The following is a 19,531-nucleotide window of genomic DNA, read 5'->3' as shown; positions in this document are numbered from 1 at the left end:
AAATACCCAATGAAAGCAATTTATGACCAAATGCCTGATAACAGCAATTTAAGGCAGGAAGGACTTATTTTGGCTTATACTCTGGAGGGATTTAGTTCATCATGGCAGGGAAGGCAAGACCGCTGACTCCAATGTGTCCATACTCAGAAACAGAGAGATGAATGCTGGCACTCTGTGTGTTTTCTCTCTTTTATCCAGTTCAGGGCCCTACTTCATGCAATGATGCTGGCTACATTTGTGAGGGTCTTCCTACCTGAGTTAGCCCAATAAAGACCCTCCTTCACTGGTGCATCCAGAGGTGTGTATCCTAAATGATAATACTTGTTTGTGGCTAAGGTTTCAACATAAAAGCCAATGTGGGACACTACATATTCAAGTTGTACCAACTCCTCTTCCCGAGTTTTGTTAAGGAAGTTGGCAGTTTGCACACTTTCACATTCTTGCTCTTGCTGACTGCATATATGTGACATTGCTCAAGGGTCTTCTGTCCCTTGTGTTTCCACAAATAGTGGTTAGGTCAATAGACTGATGAGGTTCACCCTGGACTTGCTTCCCCTAGAACTGTTTTATGATTGGCGTGGACTGCTGACGTCAAAAGAGATACAGCTGCTAGCTGGCTCTTTTTACATTCGCTAGTGATCAATTCCAGATCTATGAATTCACTGTGGGTCAAAAAATGCTGAGAAACTGCTTCTATCATTTTTACCTTTGTCATGAGAGAAAAAAATCTTGGCATTTGGTTGCTTTTTTTGTCTTTGTGCTAAGATTTTTTTTAAAACATTCTGATTGTCTTAATTATTGTTACAGGTTTTTTTTTTTTCAGAAATAGCAACCTCTTGTTCCTGCTTTCTTATGAATTTGTTTATGGTGTTTAAATTTGGCAGTTTGGTTAAATATAAAATTCATGACTTACATTTTCTATCGTTTGTCTCCCAGTATTTGGTCTTAATATGGAAGCTCTAGTTCAACCTGATATATTTTTCCTCATAAATAATTTTATATATTTATTTAGATTCCCAAAGTATTCCTTTTTTAAAAAAAGAACCTTTTGTTAGTGTATATTAATGATGGATTTCTTTTAAGAGAAGAATTTCTTTTTATTTTGCTTAAAATCCTATAGTTTTAGGGCTGAGGTTGGGAAAGTGATAACTACAAGCACGAAGACCTGAGTTCAGTTCCCTAGGACCCATATAAAAAGCTGGGAATGATAGCACATATCTGTCATCCTAGCACTGGGGCGTTGGAGACAGGCATATCCTTTAGGCTTTCTGGTCGATCAGCCTAATTTCATCTGATGAGAGATCATGTGTTAAAAACCCAGATGGCTAGCACCTGAGGAACAATGCCTGAGGTAGATCTCAGGCCTCCATACACTTGGGCACAAACGTGCACCTGAATACACACACACACACACACACACACAATTTTAGAATTATGTAGTTTAAAAACATCTCTATATTGATCATTCTGAATCAGTTTTCTTAGATATAGAAAGTTCCTTTTAATGTAGATTTAAGTAAAGTACTTTTTTTCTCAGAACGGTTTTTCTTGCGGTAGTTTACAGGATTTGCAATATTCTGTTATGTGTATTTTCTTGTTTAAAAGAGATAATAGATTGCAGCAGATTCAGTGGAATGATGATATAATGTATGCCTGAATTTGAAGTTCTGTGTATTCTACCTGGGAATCCCTTCAGAATCTGTGAGGCTCCAAGTACGTATTTCTACATTTGTGTATAAAATTTATTTCCTTTACTTAACTGTTACTATTATTTCTTTTTTATCATTTAAAATACTTTTCATTTTTAAGATTTAGAAATACTATATATACAGAAGAAGAGTTAAATCTTAAGTGAACAGCTCAATAAGTTTGGAAAAATGTATTTAGATGAATAATCAACATTATTATGAAGATATAGAATATGTGGCCATGACCAGGACCTGGTAAGAAATCCTGCCCCTGCCCTGCCTCACTCTAACGCCGCCATGGAACGTCCTGTTCCAGCAGTGCCATTGCTACTGGATCTGGGAAGAGGGGGAATAAATCCCTCCATGCCCACATCAGATCCTTGTTCCCTCACCCTCTGGACCCCTACACACCAACTGTTCCATGTAATTACTGTAGCTTCAAACTGGATCTAGTAAGAGAACCTGCCCCAATATCAGACTGGCCTCAATCCTCCTGGCCCTGGACCCACATTCCCCAGCCACTCCATGTGGTGGCTCTAACAATTCTTGTAATGACTGCAGCCTTGGACCCAGTAAGAGACCCAAGCTCCTCAGCTCCGCCTCTTCTAAACTCTTCAGGCTGTCTAGCCTGTCACCCTACTTTTGGATTCCATCCAGACAGACTAAATAAGCCAGAAGGCGGTGGTACATGCCTTTAATCCCAGCACTTGGGAGGCAGAGGTAGCTCTGTGAGCTGGAGGCCAGCCTGATCTACAGATTGAGTTCCAGAAGAGTCAGGGTTACACAGAGAAACCTGTCTCAAACAAAGAACTGATGAGCCAAATATATGGGTTCAAGATACTCTAACTCCAGATGCCCAAGTCCCATCACAAGAATACAAATAGTAAAGAAAAAAAGATAATATACCCTACCAAAATCACCAATAAGGTAGTAACAGACCCTAGGAAGAACAACTTAAATGAAATTCAAGATACAGAATTTAAAATAAAAACAATTATAAACATATTCAGTGAGTTCAATGAATTCAAAGGGGACAAAGATAAACACCTGAATGAAAGAAAAGGAATAAATAAGCCGAAGTCCAATAAAACACACATGACTAAAATAAGGAAGATAACTCAAGATATGGAAATTAAATTCAATAAAGAGATAGAAACACTGAAAAAAGCCCAAATGAAAATGAAAGAGTGAATGAAAAGATGCAGAGTATAATAAAAAAAAAAAACTCGACGGAAAGCCTCAACAGCAGAATGGAGTGTGTAACAGACAGAACTGGATAACCAATCAAATAAAATGATATATTTTCTAACATGCATTGTTCCAGCTAGTTTTATATCAGCTTGACACAAGCCAGAGTCTTCAGATGAAGGGATCCTCAACTGAGAAAATGCCTCCCTAAAACTGGGCTGTAGGCACGCCTGTAGGATATACCTGTAGTGACCGGTGTGGGAGGGCCTGGGAGGGGCCACTCACTGTGCAGGGGTCCAACCCTGAGCTGGTGGTCCTAGGTTCTGTAAGAGAGCAGGCTGAGCAAGTCATGGGGAGCAAGTCAGTTAGCAGCACTCCTCCATGGCCTCTGCATCAGCTCTTGCCTCCAAGTTCCTGCCCTGTTTGAGTTCCTGCCCTGAGTTCCTTTGATGATGAACTGTGACAATGGAGTGTAAGCCAAATAAACCCTTTCCTCCCCAGGTTGCTTTGGTCATGTGTTTAATCACAGCAATAACAACTATAACTATGACAGAAGTTGGTACAAGGATAATGGGGTATTGTTGTGAAAGACCTGATAATGTTGTTTTGGAGAGAACTATGAAAGAACTTTGAAACTTTGGGCTGGAAAAGACATTGAATGTTGAGAGCTCGGTGGGCTGTTGCATAGGAGATTGGGAGATAATATGGAGGGCAGTGCAGAGGATGGAGGCCTGGCTGGTGAAATTTTGGAGAAAGTTTAAAGACTCTGTCAGGGCCATTCTGTGGTTCTTGTCAGCTGGGACCGAACAGTTGGCTATGATTAACAAGAGACTGGCAATATTGAAGGGAAGCCTTTGCATTACTGAGACAATTGATACTGGCCAGCTTGAGCTGAGAAATTAGTGATGTTTGAGAAGAGACCAGCATCACTGAGGTGAAATCTTCTGGGAAGTATTTCCTGAGAGCATACAGAAGCTGTGTTCCAGAGGTGGCCAAGGTTGTACCTTGTGCTGGCAGCTGAACTTGGTAGTGTAAGAGTCACCCATGTGGCGCTGGCTTTGAGAGTCTGAGGGGGTCACGGAGGGCAGCTGAAGTTTGGCACTGAGAGAGGCCAGGAGAGGCCGCTGGTGAAGGTGAAGCTTCAGTGGCAGTTGAAGGGACTGTAGAGGTCAAACAAAGAAGCTGAGGCTTGGCACCATGAGGAGAGCCCAAGAGAGGCTATAGGTGAAAGTGCAGCCCAGTTGCAGCAGAGGACCCCAGCATTTCGGAGATGCCAGTGCCATGGGATGACCACCAAGGACAGCAGCAGTGGACAGTGGAACCTGCCTGAGCCTAGGAAACACACTGTGTATGCTTCAGAGGGCAGAGATGGAGAAATGCCACAAGCCTTGTGTAGGAACCCCGAAGATCGTGAGTGAATCCCAGTTACTGGACATTGAGCTATTTACACTGTTGGAGTTTGGTTTTGCTTAGTCCTGATTGTGACTGTGCCCTGGTTCTTTCCTCTTGAAGAAAGGAAATACCTAATTTATTTTTTGTTTTACAGGAGCCCACAGTTTTAAACAAGAGATGGGGGAGGGAGAAAGGGAGAGAGGGAGAGAAGGAGAGAGGGAGAGAGATTTTGGAGTTTTACAAAGTCAAGATTTTAAAAGAGACTGGGTAATTTTTTGAAAGAGACAGTTTTAAAGTGTTAGAATTTTTAAGCTTGTGGCACTTACGTATGTAAAATATTTTATATTGCGATGTCTTTATTAATCTTGTGATCTTGAGGATGAACAAGAAAGGACAAGTTGTAGCTTAACAGTGATGTGTTTGTGTGTCCAGTTGATAAAGAATCAGTTGTGCTGGGTAGTTTTATGTTAACTTGACACAGCTATAGCAATCAGAGAGGAGGAGGCTCGATTTAGAAAATGTCTCCACTGCCGGGCAGTGGTGGCGCACACCTTTAATCCCAGCACTCGGGAGGCAGAGGCAGGCGGATCTCTGAGTTCAAGGCCAGCCTGGTCTACAAGAGCTAGTTCCAGGACAGGCTCTAGAAACTACAGGGAAACCCTGTCTCAAAAAAAAAAAAAAAAAACAAAAACAAAGAAAATGTCTCCATAGGATGGTGCTGTAAGGCATTTTCTTAACTAGTGATTGATGCTGGAGGACCCAGTTTATTGTGGGTGGAGATAACCCTAGACTGATGGTCCTGGATTCCATTTAAAAAGCAGATTGGTGTGCCAAGAGGACATGCGCTCAACTATGTTCATAGCAACTTTGTTTGTCATAGCCAGAACCTGGAAACAACCTAAATGCCCCTCAACCAAAGAATGGATAAGGGAAATGTGGTATATTTACATAATGGAGTACTACACAGCAGAAAAAAATAATAACATCTTGAATTTTGCAAGAAAATGGATGGAGCTAGAAAACATTATTTTGAGTGAGGTAACCCAGATACAAAAGGACAATTATCACATGTACTCACTCATAGGTGGTTTTTAAACATAAAGCAAAGAAAGCCAGCCTACAGACCACAATCCCAGAGAACTTAGACAACAATGCACACACTAAGAGAGACTTACATTGATATGATTTACATAGGAAGTAGAAAGAAGAAAAAGACAAGATCTCCTGAGTAAATTGGGAGCATGGGTACCTTGGGGGAGGGCTGAAGTGGGGAGGAGAGCAGAGAAAAATGTAGAGCTCAATAAAAAATCAAAAAAGAACAAAAACAAAAAAAGTAGTATAGGAAAATGTATTTCTTTCCCCTACTTTTAGACATTTGCCAGGTGTTCAATAACATGCATTTATTTATTATTATTTATTGTTATTTATATTTATTATTAGAAAATCTGAGCCAAGCATAGTAGCACATGCCTTTAATCAGGAGGCAGAAAGCAGGGGTACTGCAGGAATAGCCTAAAGGACTCTGCTTCAAACAAAATAAAACAAAACAATCCGTAAAAAAATAAAAAGCATATTGAGCAAGCATAGGGAGCAAGTCAGTAAGTAGGACTCTTCCATGGTCTCTCCATCAGCTCTTGCTTCCAGGTTCCTGCCCGGTTAGAGTTCCTCTTCTGACTTCCTTCAGTGATTAGCAGTGATAGGGAAGTAAAAGCCAAATGAACCCTGTCCTCCCCACCTGCTTTAGTCACGGTGTTCCATCACAGTAATAGCTACCCTAACTAGGACACTAAAAAATTGAATATATAGGAACTTCAGGACACTATGAAGAGACTAAATATATGGATTATGCAATATGAGATGAAGAAGTCTAGGCCAGAGATATAGCAAATATTTTCAATAAAATCATTGAAGAAAATTCCCAAATGTAGAGAGAGATAATTGCCCATCCAAGTTTAAAAGACTTACAGAATGAAAACACAAAAGAAAACCCAAAAAGAAATGTTTCATGATGTGTTATAGCTAAAACACTTAAAACACAAACAAAAAAAGACTATTAAAAGCTGCAATAGAGAAAAGGCCAAGTCACATATGAAGGTCAATTAATTAGTGTGTCCACTGACTATTTGATGAAATTTTTTAAAGGGCTTAGAAAATATATTCCAAGTTCTGAAAGAACTCAACTGCCAACTAACTTATTATACTTGCTAAACTATCTATTCTAAATTGAAGGATAAATAAAAATTGCCAATAACAATAACAGACTTAAGAAATATATAGTCAGCAAGCCAGCTATACAGAGGATACTGGAAGGAATGCTTCAGAATAGAGAAGGAAACATCTCCAAGAGGCCACGGAGGAAAAATTAGCAATGCCAGGACAGTTAACAAAAAGAAGTCTAAGAAAATGCCACCAAAAAAATCAACAAAACAATAAAAATAAAACAACATTTTTCAGTAATAAAACTCAGAATACTTATGGTCCTAGTTCCCCAATAAAAAGACATACACTACCAGATTCTATTAGAAAACAGGGTCCAGATTTTTGCTGCCTCCAAGAAAGATGCTTCGGCATCTGTTTGGGGAAGGATGCTTGTTCGTCTTGGCCACCCAGAGCCAAAATAACCACACAGAGACTGTATTAATTAAATCACTGCTTGGCCCATTAGCTCTAGCTTCTTATTGGCTAACATTTAAATCTTAATTTAACCCATTTCTATTAATCTGTATATCGACACGTGGCTGTGGCTTACCAGGTAAAATTCCCAGTTTCTGTCTCCAGCAACTCCATGGCATCTCCCTAACTCTGCCCTTCTTTCTCCCAGCATTCAATTCAGTCCTCCCCACCTACTTAAGTTCCGCCCTATCAACAGACCAAGGCAGTTTCTTTACTCATTAATGGTAATAACAGCACACAGAGGGGACTCCCATATCAAGCATCCAAAATAGTTATCAAGTAAGGTAAAGGATGGGAAAAAGTATTACAAACTAATAGAAGTAAGAAAAAGTAGGCCTTGTTGTTCCAATACCTGACAAAACCAAATCAGAGCTACTTACCTTGACAGAAAAGATCACATCATACTCATTAAGGGAGGAATACATCAGGAGAGTGTTGCAATTATGGACACACAACAAACACACCACTGTACCCAATTTCATAAAACAAATACTTCTTAATGTGAAGCCACAGGTTAATCCCAATAGAGCAATAACGGGTATTTTAGTACCTCCCTCTCACCAATAGATGTAAGTCATTTAATTCCAATGTTTCTGTATTTTTTTTATCTGGCAGACTGGCCAACTAGCTCAGTGGGTAAAGCATTTTCTGGGAAGCGTGGCCCACCCAAATTCAATCTCCTGGGTCCACATGATGAAGAGAAACAATTCCTGCAAGTTGTCTTCTGACTTCCTTCCATGTGGAGTGGAATGTACATACCCACACATGCACATGTACACATAAAGTAAATAAATATAATAAAAATGCTCTTTAAATTATATCAGAAATCAAATGGACTAAATAGACATCTACAGAATCCCTTATCCAAACAAGACAGAATACACCTTCTCTTAAATAATCCATAGGATTTTTCCCAAAAAATATATAACACAATAGGACACAAAGCGATTCTCAATAAATACAGGAAAAATTAAAGAATTTTATGACCAGGATTGAATGAGGCTAGATGTCAACAGAAAAGGAAACCATAGGAAACACAAATCCTTGGAAATTAAATAACTGTTGAACAATGAACGGGTCACTGAAGAAAAAAATTTAAAAGCTGCTAGAAGTTTGGATTCACTGCAGAATTGAATGAAAATTAAATACAAGCTACCAAATCCATAGGATACAATGAAGACAGAGGGAAGTCTAAATCACTGCCTCTCCCTATGGTCAGAAGTCTCTAAAGCAACACAGGCTCTTGTCATTGCTTTTAGTTACCCACCATAACTACATAGTTAGATCCTGTTGATGAAGAAACCACACTCTTTGGGAGCATGACAGAAAAATCAACCACAAACCAACCAAGATCTGCCATCCAGATCTCATGCTGCCAGAAGGTGCTGGGCTAGCAGTTGGCAGACATAAGTGGTCTTGCCCACAGGTGCACCCTACATGCAACAATACTGACCTATCAAACAAGACGTCACCACTGATAGAACGTGGCATGACTGTTATGGAATGACTAACTGATTTCAATATGCATTTGAGGACCACCTCAAAGGAGAGTATTTCATATCTAGTGCTATATTCTTGGACAAAAGTCCATGGCTGGGGAGAACATGGGCTATAGGGTAGAAAATGCTATGGTCATTTTGCCAAATGACCATGTTGTCAAATCATCTTTTATATATTTATGGATTATACCCAAAGACTTGGAATGATTTTAGCCTCTCCCAGAGAAGCTTGCTTACTGCAGTATGTAGGAGTCAACACAGATAGAAATAACCAGTCACAGTGCTAAGAATAAGAGATTGTGAATGTTTGTCCCTAAATGGAACAGCTTTATCAGCCATCCAAGACTTAAGGAACACTGAGGAAGAGGAAGTAGAAAGAAAGTAAGAGCTGAGGGATGTAGAGAAGCTATGTGAACAATGCTGTCTTCCAGACACAGCATGGCTCTTACACTCAAAGCAGTTACTGTAATGCACAGGAAACATGGTTGTCTGTGCAACATCAGAGATATAGAAGGTGCTCTCCAGTCCTCACTCCACGCCAAGCATCTACTGGTAGTTGATTGTTGCAGAGACAGGGAGAGTTCTTGTTGGGGGCTGTGGACCCCCAGACCCTGAATTTTCTGTGAGCACTCTTGGCATTACCCATGTCTGTCTGCCTGTCTGTCTGTCTCTCTCTCTCTTTCTCTCTCTCTCTCTCTCTCTCTCTCTCTCTCTCTCTCTCTCTCTCTCTCTCTCTTTCTCTCTCTCTCTCTCTGTGTGTGTGTGTGTGTGTTTCAATCTCCAGTTTCTTGCCCAATTCATGAACCATACTGTAGCACATAGCATGTAGAGCAGGCATTGCATTACAAATGGAAGCCCCCAGTAAGATCAGGAACAAGGGACACCTGAGAGATTGCCCTCAGGAAGGGTGAGGATGAATTGAAGATGGGTATGTGTATGTGTTTTTTCCATCCCCAGACTCTTGCCTGATGGCAGTTCCATGTGGTACAGGCACCAGAGGAGGCTGAGATCAGGAACCAGAGAATCTCTGAGGGACACCTTCCAGAAGACTGGCCATCAGGAAAGTAATAAAGAAGGGGCAGAAGGGTGAATTGAAGGCCTTGAAAAGATTGAATGTGCACAGAGAATCTGGATTGAGAGACATTTGATTCTGAAGACTGCTAAGAAAGGTATCTTGACTTTAAATTTTGGGTCTAAGGATTTGTTGCTTTGGAAAAGAGGTTCTGCTTTTGTTTCCACAGAGGCTAATGTGGTTTGATGGACCAAGACCACCCCCAAAGATTGCTGTGAATACCTCCCAAAATTACTTCACACAACTAACAGTAGGAAGTAGTTTAGAGAGAATGACACTCAAATTCCCTAAATGATTGTTTACTGGAGGTTGTGGAGCCAATGGGGACAGCATAAGGGGGCAGTGCCAGGAGAATCAGCAACCGGAGTCACCCAGACCCTGCCGGGCTACCCGTCCACACATCCGCAGGAGAAGGCAGCAGCAGGGCAGGGAGGCAGTGGCAGTCCCCAGATCTGTGCACCCAAGAGTTTGCGGTACAAGTGGCCAGTTTTCCTGCAGGACCCAAGGGATCTGCACAGTAGCCGCCAAAGGTCCCCAAGCCCGCCTGCCGCCCCAGCTCCCAGAGACAGTGGGAGGCACATTGCCCTAGCCCAGTCGGTACCAGCCTGGTGGAACCAACCCAGCCAGTTGTGGTGGTGCATGCTAGTAGGAAGGAGACAGAGGCGGGAGGCTATTGTCACTGCTAAGACCTGCTCTGCTGGCAGCCAGAATTGCCATCAGCCAGACAGCTGCTGTGACTATCTTGTAGGGAATACCAGCATTTAATATCTTTCATGTGGAACAAGAGCAGTTGGATTTCCTATGGGATTTGCATGTGGTTAGTTGCTCTCCTTTTTTCCATCATATTTGTGCCACACCCGGGCCAGTCAAGAACTTTGGTCTAATTATATAGAAAATGATCTCCAGCTCCTTGCCCGACTCATGAACCATACCATAGTGCATAGAGCAGGTGTTGTGCTACAATTCTTTTGCTGTGAGGGTATAGCCACTGGTAGGTTTTCCATACTCCAGGGGATGATCCCATACATGTACATATGGACAGCACCATTTGAACTTAGTGGGTTATCAAAAACAAAAGAAGGCATGAAATTGAGAGAGACCATGTTAGAGGGGAGATGAAATGGAGGGAGGATATGGTGATAATTCATCCTATACATGGATGAAATTCTTTGAGAAGTGGCTGACAGTGGAGGAGGACTGAGAAACCAAGGACAACGGCGATGAGCTTGAACTCTACAGCATGGACGGGCTCACTGTGAGCCTTGTCAGTTTGGTTGCTCACCTTCCTGGACTTAGGGGGAGTTGGGAGGACCTTGGACTTAACATAGTGAAGGGAACCCTGATGGCTCTTTGGCTTGGAGAGGGAGGGAGTGGGGGTATGGGTGGAAGGGAGGGGAGGGAAGGGGGAGGAGGAGGGGAGGAGATGGAAATTTTTAATAAAAAAATGAGAAAAAAAAGAAGCAAGCCATAAAATAAAGAACTCTCAAGCAGACATTCCAGGGCATTTTGTCAGTGAGCAACTCCCCCTGGGATTCTAGGAGTACAGTACAGCTGGCTCCTGAATGCCAACCAATTAAGACACACTCCAAGAGCAGATTACTTGTCCATTATGGTCAGATTCCCATTGGTGTGCAGTGAAAAGCAGTTCCTTCCTCCTTGATGCTGAAAGCCCATTGGCTGCCCTACTACCTGCCTGTGTGTGCTATGGGAGAGAGAGAGAGAGAGAGAGAGAGAGAGAGAGAGAGAGAGAGAGAGAGAGGGCACTGCAGCTCATGATCCTATAAATATCCAGTGGGTTTGCAACAGAACTCATTGTACCTTTGCTCTGCACGTAAGGTCAGCACAACCAATGACTTCTCCAGTATGTGTCTCGGCTCATGGGACAGGTTAGTAAATGATTTGTTCTGTGTAAAAGTTGACACTGCATCTGGGTATCCTAGAGATTAGCACTTCTGAACCACTTATTCAGTTCATACCTGCACTCTGCACATAGAGTTCACAGAGGAGAGGTGACAGAGCTCGACTCCAAAATTCCTGCACTTGCTGTTTCTCCTATTGGCGTTCTCTCTTTGCTATCCCAACTCTGTCTGCTGAGATTCTTTCTTCTCTGTGCCTTCCCTTTGTGTTGCCACCTGGTGCTCTGTCTACTCACCTGGCCTGGCTCTGGTGTCTGTGTGTCACTGTTAGGATGAATCTCCCTTTGAATTGACCAGTCTATGTGGAAAGAACATGAAAAGACTTGTCTTCTCAGAGCCAGAGAGCTGGGGTGGGTCATTCTAAACATCTGGCTCAGGAAGTTGACCCTGTATCAAACTATCAAAAAGTCCCATTATGCTTATGCAGACATCTTAGCCTGGCTCCTATTTGTCTGCTCATTTTTTCTAGAGTCTTTATTTCTATTGTTCTAGCTCTTCCTGCCTCCTGTGTCCCTCAGCATCTTGACATGTCACCATTTCCCATCATCTTTCTGCAGCTGTAGCAGAAAGGGTGTTGTCCTTACCTCTATCTGTTTGAATATTTTATTATGAAGTAGCTCAGTGGGAGAGACATTTGAGGATCCTCAAACGTTAGTTTTGCCTCTTCTACCCTGAAGCTGCTTGACAAGTCAGTGCGTGTACTGATTTCCAGGCTCCATTCCCCAGTCATATGCAAGAAATCTTTTCTAACCACGCCCGTGCCTTGCTTGAGAGGACTGTATGGAGAAATTAATGCGAACTGTGGACTCTTGCAGAACCCAATGCTGCAGTGGTTACGCTTTTTCAGTCTCTTCTTGTTTCCCCTTTTCCTCATAGTCTCACTAATTTCTGTATTCGATTTCATCATTCGTTTTCACTTGCCTGCCGTTCTCCCCTTTTATCTGCCTCATAGTTCATTCCTCTCCCTGTTTTTCCATTAGTGCTTTCTTCTCCATCCATTTCCCTGAGTGAATAGATTTTCTGGTTGTCTATGCATTTTCCTTTCTTGCTTATTTGAGAAAAATTGTTAGAGCATCTCACAGAGGCTTATGAATATATTACAATGAGACACATAATACAAAGATTCAGCCTTTCCGTTTTCTTTAAGATCTACAGAATACAGAGTTAAAAAGAAAGAGAATGGTAGTTAGGGACATGACAAGGGGTTTTTCCTTTTTTATTAAATTTGTTTTAGTTAAAAAATGACTATATCACTTCTCCCCTCCCCTTTCTTCCTCCATCACCTCCTGTGCCCCCCACTTTACTCACTCTCAAACTGAGAACCCCTCTTGACAAAGAACTACAAGCAACCTGACAGCTATCTAAGAATATTCTGACCTAGAAAACTGGTCTTTAAACAAACTATTGAGATCAAAATCTTGAAAGATCTCTTCTAACACAAATAGTTCAAAGAAGAAAAGGAGAAGGACATGGTGAAGGCGAAGCAGTGGGCGTGTACTGGATAATCACTGGCTATCACTTAGACTGAGTTTAGTATTTCTTTATCAATTCCTCTTACACCAACCCACACTGGAAAGTGGTCTTAGCAGGGTGCTCTTAGCAAATGGCAAAACTGAGATGTAAGCATGTTTTGGGCATGCACAGTCTGAACACACAAGATACAAAACGCTCAAAGTTCAAACTTAAAGAAGGTCAGTATCACTCACTTGTCCTAATGAAACCAGTTGCCTCAAAACTCAAGTACAGATCCCAATTTATTCAGCAACCTCAAGGGGAGAGACGACCCAGCCCCTTCAACCAGCCCCTTCAAAACTTCTCAGAGAAATTGTCATGGGTGACTTAGATAACCCTTTGCTTTAGGGTGGCTCAAAGTGTACAGAATAATTTAAAATGCTATATTAAATTACTTTCAGGCTGAGTGCATACATAAATATATGTGAATTTTGTTTTTGGACTTGGGAGTCACACTCAAGATTTTGTAGTTTACAGATAAGAAAAATTTGAAATACAAAACACTTCTGGTATCAAACATTAAAGGTAAGAGATACTCAACTTGGTTTATCTAAGTTCAAACTCTGAGCTCTGAGAAACATTTTTTTCAATACCCATCTATGATACTGAGTCTCAAACAAATGTATCTTGCACTCCCTAATTCTGTCCCTTTCACTGAGCAGGTAACTGCTCAGTTCTTTCAAAGGCTTTCAGATATGATGACCTGAACTCTCTTCTTACACTGGTTGTCTCTACAATCAGCATACATTTTCAAGTTGGCACAAATGGTGTTACAACTCACGTGAACCATGGTCATGCTGAGATCACAGAAAAGAGCTCGTCTAGTTTCACACTTGCTATCCTCAGTGTCAAAACCCTTTATGATTTCTTCCAATCCTCTTTTGTACGAACAGCCAGACCCTTTATATCTAGAGGCTAATTCTATGTGTGTATTAACTGGACACATTTCCTCCTGTTTCTCTGTACCTCTTAGGGTTTTGTGAATTTGATTATGTCTTAGGAATTCTCTTTGCTGTCTCTTTGTCTAAGTCATAGTAAAGAAAAAGTTAAACATAAATCTCACATTATTTAAATAGCCTGGAGTGGTAATTTTCTGGAGAAAGTTATGACTGGGTTTGTTTGTTTTATTTATAGATAAATTTGCCTGAGTTGGTTTTGTGCATGCAGCCAGGGGCCCTGTCAGGTCACATATGTGATAGTGTTATGTCCTATAGATACTGTTTTGTTACAGATGTCCACTTCATCTGGCTTTAACAATTTCTGCCACCTGTCACCATGATTTCTGAGTCTTTGGAGGAAGGGGTGTGATATAGATGGCTCGTTTAGAGCTGAGAATGCCACAATCTCTTATTCTGTGCTCGATAATCAATAGTGGGGCTCTGTATAAGTCACCATCTAGTGAAAAAGGCTTCCCTGATGTGGCTTGAGAGATGTATTATTGCTCTGTGGGTATAAAGATAAGAACATAGGGGAAAGTTTATTGCTGTGTCCATTTAGCAGAATAACAGCATTGGACTCTGCCCTAGAGCCTATTGTCTAGACCCAGACAGGGCTTTGTCCCTGTCAAAATCATATTTAAGAAACTTGTTGGATTTGTCTAAGTCATAGTAAAGAAAAGATTAAACGTAAATCTCAGTCTTGCTGAGGTCGGGACAAAATGAACAGCACCAGAAAAGTTGTAGCTGAGACATAGTCAGAAATCCTAACAATTATTTTAATGTTGATTCCAACATGACTTAAAGGGACAAAGCATCCCACAGGCAGCCCCCCTGTGGGTCCAGTGCTTCCCTTTCACAGTGGCAGGTCACCTAGAACTCCTGGTAATCAAATCCATACTATTTCATATGAGATGATTTACAATGCTTCAAGTCTCAGAGTTTCCTAATTTTTTTTGCAACTGTCCAGACATCTTCTTCTTTTTGTTTTAGTGTTTAAATAAATTATGTCATTTATGGCTATCTGAAGTTTGTGTGCCTAGGAGTAGTTCTGCTTTATGCATTTTTGGTTAGTTATGCCATGAGTTTAACATGAGTCATTACACATAACATCTTGTCTACATTAAATGCATATTAATATGTTTAGAATTCTGAGTTTCAAAAAAAGAAAGGAAGAAAGGGAGGGAGGGAGGGAGGGAGGGAGGGAGGGAGGAAGGGAGGGAGGGAGGGAGGGAGGGAGGGAGGGAAGGAGGGAGGGAGGGAAGGAGGGAGAGAGGGAGAAGGAAAGAGAGAAGAGCTTTTAAAAATAGGTCTTCACTGGCATAGTGCTGCATGCTTGCAATTCCAGCACCAAGGGGAGAGGGAGTGCAAGAAGTGGTGAGTTCAGGGCTAGCCCAAGCCACTTAGCAAGACCCTGTCACACACAAAATGAAATAAACAGCCCTCTCATAGCTCCATTGTTGATAAGCAATCTTTTAAAGGAGGCAAAAGAAAGTTCTTTTAAATTAAATGTCGCCATGATATTCCACATACACTGATGTATGTTTTGCTTTTTGTTTCACTTTAATTATATATTTATCATGGGTTCATAAATAAAGTTTTAATAACTACAAAATATTTCATTCATTTTTCTAAGTAACAGTTCCCATGTGATAGTTCCTAAATTTCTCTCTACAAATAATGCTGGGACATACAATTTTGTGTATAAAGATTCTTACCTGATACTTAATTTATTTGAGTAAAAATTTTAAATGGATCCATGTACCATTTAGTCAGTTTCTGTAATGTCATGTGCTAAGCACTGTCTCAAAAATTTCATATGACTTATTAATTTTGCCCTCAGGTTAATCTAATAGTATTGAAGCTGTTATTTTTCTTTTTTGTTTTGGGAGATGAAGAAACTAAAACCTAGTAACAGAAATAACTTAAATTACACAGTTGGTAAAGTGAGGAGCCAGGGTTTAAATCCAAGTCCTTGAACATCCCAAATGGTAAATGATTTCCATATTAAAGGAATGAATATATTTTGATTAATTCTTTGAGGATCTCATACCATGTATTTTAATCATATTCTCCTTCAGCTCCCTGCTTTTATCCTCTGAGAGCTGCCCACTTCCCAATCCCTTGCTTCCTGTACTTTCTGTCCTTTAAAAAAAAAAAGTCAGCCCATCAGCTCGAATTTGCGATGTTCATGTACTTCCTAATGAGAGGCCAGACCACACCCTTAAGGGAAAGTGACTCTCTCTCTCTCTCTCCCCAGCAGTGAGCACCACTTGGCTGTGGTGTGCCCCTCTGAATGCAGCACTAATTTCTATTCCATAATGATTCGTTTTGTCCGTTTCACCGTCGCTAGTACATTCTCTTGGTTATAGTTATCTGTCGTGTACTCTCAAAGGTCTTGTTCTTAATAGCTTGATTGATTTATGAAGACATAAAAGATCTTCTCATTTATATTTTCACAAATTTCACTAGCCTTGGGAAATGTGGAAGTTGCTACAGGATGGAAAAGACTCACCTGTGGAGTTGCCAGAAGCCTGGGCTATTAGGTCCTTAGTTTTTGTCACCTTTACCTATTTTCATGATTCTCAGGCTTGACTGCACATTAAAATCACCTGGAGAACGTTTAAAATTTATTTGTGTGGGGGGGGGGGAGTAATGGATATGTTATTATTTTTATTCATCCCATAATACAAACTAATACAAACATGTATCAAAACAGCATGTTGGACTACACACACACACACATACACACACACACACACACACACACACACACACACACATCTCTCTCTCTTTCTATCTATCTATCTATCTCTCTCTCTATCTATCTATCATATATATATCATCTATCTGTATAATCTATCATCTATCTCTTCATCTATCTATCTGTCTATCTACCATCTATGATTACTATTTGTTAATTCAAATTTTAATGCATGGATGCCTGAATGCCTCCCAATACCTACTGTTTTAATGGTCTGGTAAACAGCCTTGGCATATGGGTGTTTTTAAATTCTCTAGAAGACCATAACATGTAGCTAGCATTAAAAACAGCTCAGGATATTAGTACAACTTCAATTTTCTCTCAATAAACTTAAGTGATTTATGTTAATAAAATGCCCATTTCCTCCCTACTTTTAAACTGATCCTAGAATTTTACAAAACACTGTTGCCTGGTTGTTTTTGCTGTGTTTCGGTACAGTGTACTCAATGAGGTTATGTAGGAAAAGTAAATTCTCTCTTCTTGGTGGGAAACATATTCACACTTGGAGCGCTCTCAGATTCTGCCTGTGTCTTCATATCAAAGTGCCATTCAATGGTTTGTTATGCAGTTCTAGATCCCATTCCATCCTGTTTGTCTCTAAACAGAAACCCACCAATTTAAGACCACTTCAACAGTCCAGAAAACTATGAAATTATCAGTCAGGGAGTTAGTTGGGCACGGGGAGTGAACAGACAACCAGAGATTAGTGGACGAGAATCTGGGGGCTAAAGGTAAGCATTGATCTCTCTTCAATTTTGCTGCAAATCTTAAACTTCTCTCTCTACATATAAGTAGGGAGGGGTAGGGGAGACAGATGATTGTATTTCAAGACCAATCTAGTAGACACAAAAATCCTACATACAGCCCTTGGTTGACGTTCATACCTGTAGCCTACAATTGCCCTGACATTTTCTGTGCCTTTAATAGAATTTAGCGTAATTAAACTTGCTTTCTTTTTTCTTCAATCCCCCCTAGTCTATAGTTATGGAAGTAGGTTATCCAAACAATTTCTTATGCTGGCTTGTCTTTGTCAATTTGAAGCAAACCTAAACACACCTGGGAAGAAAGAGTCTCAGTTGAGGAATTGCTTCCATCAGCTTGTCCTGTGGGCAAACTTGTGGGGCGTTGTCCTAACTGTTGCTTGATGCAGGAGTACCCAGCCTTAGGACAGTACCCTGTTTGGGAGCACTTGGACTGCATAAAGAAGGTAGTCGAACAAAGGCACAAAACCAAGGATAGAAAAGCAGTAAGCAGTGTTCTTCCAGGATCTCTACTTCAGCTCTTGTCTACCTTGAATTCCTGCCTTGGTTTCCCTTAATGATGGATACATATAACCTATAGCCAAAATAAGCCTTTCTTCTTCAGTTGCTTTTAGTCAGTACTTTTTCACAGCAACAGAAAATCAAAGCAGATCACTCTTTTTTAAGATTTATTTTTATTTATTTATTATTATGTATACAGTGTTCTGTATGTATGTATGCTTGCAGGTCAGAAGAGGGCACCAGATCTCATTACAGATGGCTATGAGCCACCATGTGGTTGCTGGGAAGTGAACTCAGGACCCCTGGAAGAGCAGTCAGTGCTCTTAACCTCTGAGCCATCTCTCCAACCCCCTAAGCCATCTCTCCAGCCCCAGAAGATCACTTTTATACACTGTTCACTCACCTGCCCTTTCCCTCTCCAAACAGATTCCAAGGGATGGTCCTACAGAACAGCAGCACAGTCTCAGAGTTCATCCTCGTGGGCTTTGAGCAGAGTCCCCCTTCTACTCGGGCATTGCTCTTCACCCTCTTCCTGGCTCTCTACAGCCTCGCCATGGCCATGAATGGCCTCATCATCTTCATCACCTGGACTGACCCCAGACTCAACAGCCCCATGTATTTCTTCCTTGGACACCTGTCTTTCCTGGACATCTGCTTCATCACCACCACCATCCCACAGATGTTGATCCATCTGGTGACCAGGAACCACACGGTCTCTTTTGCCTCCTGTTTAACTCAAATGTATCTGGTCTTTGGTGTGGGTGTGGCCGAGTGCATCCTCTTGGCTTTCATGGCCTATGATCGTTATGTTGCCATCTGTCACCCCCTAAACTACGCCCAGATCATAAGTCGGCAGATGTGTGTTAGGCTGGTGCTGACTTCCTGGATCTTTGGGATGATCAATGGCATCCTTCTCGATTTCATGACTTTTCGAGGTCCATTCTGCAGAGAAAACCACATAGAAAACTTCTTCTGTGAGGCCCCCATAGTGATTACTCTCTCCTGTGGGGACCCTAAGTTCAGCCTGAAGGTGATCTTTCTTGATGCCATTGTAGTGCTGCTCAGCCCCATGGTGCTCATTGTCACCTCCTATGCCCGCATCCTGGCCTCCATCCTTAGCAGATCCTCTTCTTCGGGTAGGGGGAAGACATTCTCCACTTGTGCCTCCCACCTGACTGTGGTCATCTTTTTCTACACCTCGGCCATGTTCTCCTACATGAATCCCCGCAGTACGCATGGGCCTGACAAAGACAAGCCTTTCTCCCTCCTCTACACCATCATCACCCCCATGTGCAATCCCATCATCTACAGCTTCCGCAACAAGGAAATGAAGGGGGCCATGGAGAGAGCCCTTGGGAGAGGCAACCTGGCTCAGGCAGAGTCTTTCTAGCCTGAATTCCCTGGAGACGTTCAACCTACTGTAAATAGAAGCTTATCCCTTTTCCAGCCTTACTGCTCAATGCTGAAGGGCTCTGCAGAAGAACATTTATGTCGTCCTTGGCACCAGACTCAAACCTTGAAGTCATTTTTCCTGATGTCTAAGGCTCATGACTTGATTCCAGCATAGACTGAGCCTCTTTGATTTCTCTTGATAACGTGTTTTTGTGATTGGAGGGGCAAATGCAATGCA

At 41.4% G+C, this 19,531-nt stretch overlaps 1 protein-coding gene across 1 annotated transcript; it reads left to right on the top strand.

Moving 5' to 3' along the window:
- Positions 1 to 18,337: 18,337 nt before the first annotated feature.
- On the top strand, positions 18,338 to 19,291 carry LOC119822719 (olfactory receptor 10AD1-like). The gene has a single exon (XM_038342205.1). It carries the CDS (start codon positions 18,338 to 18,340, stop codon positions 19,289 to 19,291), a length of 954 nt encoding a protein of 317 aa, XP_038198133.1.
- Positions 19,292 to 19,531: the final 240 nt, after the last annotated feature.

The sequence above is a fragment of the Arvicola amphibius genome, chromosome 9 (genome assembly GCF_903992535.2).
Source record: "Arvicola amphibius chromosome 9, mArvAmp1.2, whole genome shotgun sequence".
Lineage (NCBI taxonomy): Eukaryota > Metazoa > Chordata > Mammalia > Rodentia > Cricetidae > Arvicola > Arvicola amphibius.
Note: the sequence above shows the minus strand (reverse complement) of the source record. Positions and strands in the feature narration are given on the sequence as shown.

Excerpts from the sequence above, each read along its gene's own strand:
- LOC119822719 (XM_038342205.1), top strand. The coding sequence starts at position 18,338 with ATGGTCCTACAGAACAGCAGCACAGTCTCAGAGTTCATCCTCGTGGGC.